The 4887-nt window shown below is 35.5% G+C and overlaps 1 protein-coding gene across 1 annotated transcript; it reads right to left on the minus strand.

Moving 5' to 3' along the window:
- Positions 1 to 2246: 2246 nt before the first annotated feature.
- On the minus strand, positions 2247 to 4437 carry LOC114717445 (ankyrin repeat-containing protein NPR4-like). Its single transcript, XM_028902576.1, has 5 exons — positions 4380 to 4437; positions 4122 to 4235; positions 3677 to 3913; positions 3163 to 3503; positions 2247 to 3071 (listed from the first exon to the last, which is right to left on the minus strand). The coding sequence occupies exons 3-5, from the start codon at positions 3849 to 3851 to the stop codon at positions 2367 to 2369; spliced, it is 1221 nt and encodes a 406-aa protein (XP_028758409.1). The 5' UTR covers positions 3852 to 3913; positions 4122 to 4235; positions 4380 to 4437; the 3' UTR covers positions 2247 to 2366.
- Positions 4438 to 4887: the final 450 nt, after the last annotated feature.

A 4887-nucleotide genomic window follows, 5' to 3' on the forward strand; every position in this document is an offset into this window, starting at 1 on the left:
ACACACACATATTCGAAAATTATAAAATAAGCACGTATGTTATTATAAATGTACACACACATATTAATTTTTTAGCCTTATTAAATTAAATTTTTGCTACTCATCCTGTCCTAGCTAAATAATGGGTCACCGGATGGGTACTTATTTTAACTCTCCTAGGTGGATTAAGATCAGACATTCAACCTTAGTAAAATGAATTAAAATTAAAATATAGTAAGATGTAAAAGAAATGAAATGTAATAAAATCAACTAGATTGGAATTTTAAATCATGATCACTTTATTTCACATGATGTTTGCAAAGTTGAAAACATAATATTTTTTATGTCTGAGAAAAAGATGAGAGTTTAAAGACAAAATGAAAAGAAAGATGCAACATATCCAATGGTTGCTGGGAATGATCGCTGGGGATTATCTTTGCGCATGCATGACCGTGGACGCATACATGACAAGTATTTGCCCTGTGACTCTGTGAGGAGTGAACGAGAAGGATCTCATGTTTTGGCATTAATTAGCTTTGCTTAAAGATAATCCGCACCCGTAATTCCCGGCAAACTTTTCATCTATTGGATAACATCTCTGTTTTCTATTTGTTTCTAATCCTTCCACAGTTCCACCCTTCTCTTGAGCATTAAAAATTATTTTTCCAACTTTTTTAGTATCATGTGAGATAAATTCACATTGATATTCCGTTTATTACTTTATTTCATTACATTCCATTCACTTTATACCTTATTATATTTTTATTTTAATTCATTTTATTAAAGTTGAGTCTCTGATCTCAGTCTAACTAGCAGAGTAAAAATAAATAGTAAAAATATAATGCAAAAAGGTGAATAAATGTTTTACAATTCAAAAAATAAATAGAAAGACATATTATCTGTACTATATAACCTCCTGTCTTAAATATAACATCTAGTTTACAGTAAAAATAACATTACAAACTATATCTTATATTTAAGACTGGAGATAGCATATACTTATTATTTTATAATTTTCGAATATGTGTGTGTACATAATTCTCAGCTATCAGCTGATTATTATTTATTTTTCCCAATATTTAATAGGTATAAACTTAATGTTAAGTTTTGGTTTGTTATGGTTCTCAGTTCCCATGGCATGGAATTTTTCATTTTTTCCTTTTAAATCATACAAGAGATGAGGCCATAATGATATTAAATTTATTACGTAATTTAAATTTTTCGAGCACGATGTAATATTTTTTGCAGCACATACCAGTTTAAATATCTAGAATTATTAATTCCTTTCCCATAGCGAGAGGCGTGAACAAGAAGCATCATATGTTCAGCGGGAATGACCAACTCAAGATTGGTTAAGCGAGAATAGCCCCCTTAGCAGTAAATCTAAGCTCTCGGTGGTGAAACTTTTTTAAGCCATGATAATTTAAAACAATAAAAAATATATTTTATGAAGTGTAAAATCCAAACCGTTGAAATTACAATTTTAATGATTAAGATGAGAAGCGAAGGAGAAAGCAAATGAAGGGACCTTTTCCTAAATTTTGGTGAGGGGGCAATTGCACTGGCCTTCTTTCTTAATCAAGTGTTTTTTCTAGCAAATCAAAATTAAATGTTTTTTACTCATTATCTACCTTATAGTTACTAACTTTTAGTATTAATAAATCTAACTTGTTTTTAAATTAAGTGCATATATAAATTTCATTCTTATAACTCATTTTACCTGCACGTTTTCTTTTCAATTTACCATGCTCTATTTCTTTTGCGTTGTTATAAGAATAATTATATGTTTGTCTTGATTTCTGATTAAAGGAAGTTAAATTACTTTTCTAACAGATGTAGTTTTCTTATCGTGAAAAAGGTTCTTCAGAAAATGAAAAATTCTACTCTATGGCAAAAGTATTAAAAAAAAGGGACAAATGTACTCTTCTTTAAACTGATTAATTATCATGACTATAATTAATCTTGTTTACGTTCATTTTACAAATACGTTCTGTTGTCTTGTAATTTAAAAATACAATAGTATAAAAAAATTACCAATCATAATCATCATATTTAAACCTTTTTACCAATTAATTTGGGCGCAGCTCCTTTCTTCGCTATTTTCATAGCTGCTTTCTTCGCATCGAGCACCGTGTGAGAACATATCTCCAAATTTTTTTTTTGGCCTGAATATCTCCAAATTAACTAAGAGGTACAATAAAGTAATGCTATTTGCGTTACTCTTATGCTTTATATGTAGTAAGATCTAGTCATGAGGTAGAACTGTTTGTTCTTCACACCATCGAACAAAATTACAAATTAGACGGTTTTTAAATTCTAAATAAACAAACAGTTTGTGCGTGTGGGAGTGTATGAGATTTCGAGGCTACTGAGCGATGGGGCCGACATCAAGTCTGCAGGAGATCAAGAAGCTGGCGTGCCAGAACTCTCTTTCTTTCTCTCCCCATTTCGTCGTCCTGGGTAGAATCCTCTCCGCTGAATTTGACGGGGATGGCCTTGTAGCTACGCTGTGGCACACTTTTTACGGTGGCCCACACCAGATCGAAGTAAAGTGGGAACTGCGCCAAAGCAAAAAGGGTCACTGGCAAGCAAGTCACTGCATATATGGGAAGCGCGGCGTGTTGGAGTTGATCTCTGAGCACAAAGAAATGGCCGGCACAGAATGACACCAACATGGAAGCAATAGACATGAACAATGACGTCAAACCCACTATGAGCCTCATGGGCAGGTCAACCCGAAAATCATACTCCTGATAACGAGAAGTGAGTATGGCTAGGAACATCACTACGGCGGTGATGGAACAGCACAGTGCAATGAGTGATGAGATGGCAAACACGTTGAATGCTGGCTCCCTTTCCAGTGTTGGGTGGCCGGTGTCTTGGTCAACACCACCGGGCAAGGTGGCCGATGTGGCAAAGGCCACCGTCGCAATCAACGCCGCCACCACAGAGCACGACTCTGAGGTTTTATTCAGCCACTCTCCTCCGCTTTTCACCAGTTGAGCGTGAGTTTCCGTGAAGATGTCTTTTGGGGTTTTATTACGGTTGTTGCGTTTAGCAAATAAATGAGAAGGCATTGACTCTTTCACAAACTGCATCCATTTATATAAAGCTGTGAGATCAGATCCATGTCACACACACATATATATAGCTCAACAATTACAACAGTGACCAATGAACTACCTCCAACCACTTGATTTCCCATTGCATTTGGAGGGCAGCGCCGGGAATAAGCCAGGGTTTGTATTGTCCAAACTTGGCAGCCAAGTGTAATGCACTGTTTCCCTTGTGATCCACCTTCCGAAATGCACTCTCTTTAAGAATATTCCTTTGGAGCAACAGTTGATATACGTGGGGTTGCCTGTGCTCTACTGCCAACAACACTACATTCTTTTTCTCTTCATTCATGTCGTGAATAGCCACAGGAAACAATTCTAGAATCTTCTCAACCATCTCTATCACTCCATTCTTTGCAGCGATTAGTATAGGTGTCTCAGTTCTCTTCCTTTTAGAATCTTTCCCCCCTTCACATAACAGCAAATGTTGCTCATCATGATGAGAGTATATAATTAAGTTATAGGTATTAGGTTTTTTGGAGAACAAAACCCTTGTTCATTCCCTTTTAAAGCCCAGGTCAAGGATTTACCCGAGCCCCTCTTGAGATTGTACTATCAAGGTCTAAAGTTTCGTTACTCACCTTTGTCCTGTTCTTCATCATTTCCTGGTCTGATTGGTTTGCTATCTTGGTCTAGAGAATAGGGAGCTTCTGTTTCCTTTGCATGATCGGTGGCTGAGGCAAAATCAACGGCTTGGGGTTCACTCCCATCGTTTTCGTACTCGTACAAGGAAGCACGACAAAGAAGTTTATTCATTACTTGAAAAGACCAAACGTGCTTCTGCTTCTTTCGACGTATTCTTTTTAATCCACTCGAGCCTGAATCAATATGTCAAAATAGATATAGATATATACCCGTCATTATTTAGGATTAATTAATATGGAAGTAACAAATTAGAAGCAAATGTACCTAAAAAAACACAATATAAAAGGGCCACATACAGATGCATCACAAAACCCTGGACACTTTGCTTTCCTATCTACTCTGCAATTAAAGTAACACACGAGTGTTCATGGATAAGCATACCTTGGCCAAGAATTACCGACGCTGCCAGATATAGAAATCTGAAAAATTTACAGCAGGCTTCGCAGTTTTCTGGATATAACTGACTCGTATTATCATGAGCTCTGCGTTCTGATCCTAGACAAATGTAATGTAAATGGTGAATTGATGGGGATATTACAAGTGCATGGTGTACCCAGAAAATTCGCTTTCTCCTATAAATAGCCAAAAAAGAAAAAGAAGAAAAAGAAATAATGTACCGAAGTTCAAGAGAGTCCTCACCTGTTATGCTATTATTTCCTGCCCCTTCAGGATCCTCTGCATTATTTGATGGCTGTCCTCTCGAGAAAAATTTTTCTTTCAAAAAGTGAACCACTGGAAATTTGTTGGTTACTGGAAATGAAAATACACAAGCTCCTGTCTCAAGCTAAAGCTAAAAGAATAGAGTATAATACAAATCATGCATTTAATTTAATGCTACATGGTATTGGGGATGTGCCTTAATTGGTGTTTGTTTTTAATATCGCATGTGTGTGCAGACTGTACTTACATCAAGATTCACATACAAAAGACATATGTGTTACATATAAATTGTAACATGACAATAATCTCTTAACTATCATTCTTTCAAAAAATAATTTTTGTATTTAAAAATAATTAATTAAAGATTTTAAATCTGGATCGTTCAAATCCGATATAGATTATTCAAATCTGATGAGCTTAGAATGCTCATCAAAGTGGAGCAGTGAACTAGTTTCGCAAATAAATGAACTGCTTGACTTTATTCAGA

This window comes from Neltuma alba, unplaced genomic scaffold, assembly GCF_004799145.2.
Source record: "Neltuma alba isolate B1F8T4 unplaced genomic scaffold, ASM479914v2 tig00011737_pilon, whole genome shotgun sequence".
In the NCBI taxonomy this organism is placed as follows: Eukaryota; Viridiplantae; Streptophyta; class Magnoliopsida; order Fabales; family Fabaceae; genus Neltuma; species Neltuma alba.

Excerpts from the sequence above, each read along its gene's own strand:
- LOC114717445 (XM_028902576.1), bottom strand. The coding sequence starts at position 3,851 with ATGAATAAACTTCTTTGTCGTGCTTCCTTGTACGAGTACGAAAACGAT. Across the intron at positions 3,504-3,676 it reads TGATGAAGAACAGGACAAAG|GGGGGAAAGATTCTAAAAGG; the intron begins GTGAGTAACGAA and ends TGTTATGTGAAG. Across the intron at positions 3,072-3,162 it reads GGGAAATCAAGTGGTTGGAG|TTTGTGAAAGAGTCAATGCC; the intron begins GTAGTTCATTGG and ends AAATGGATGCAG.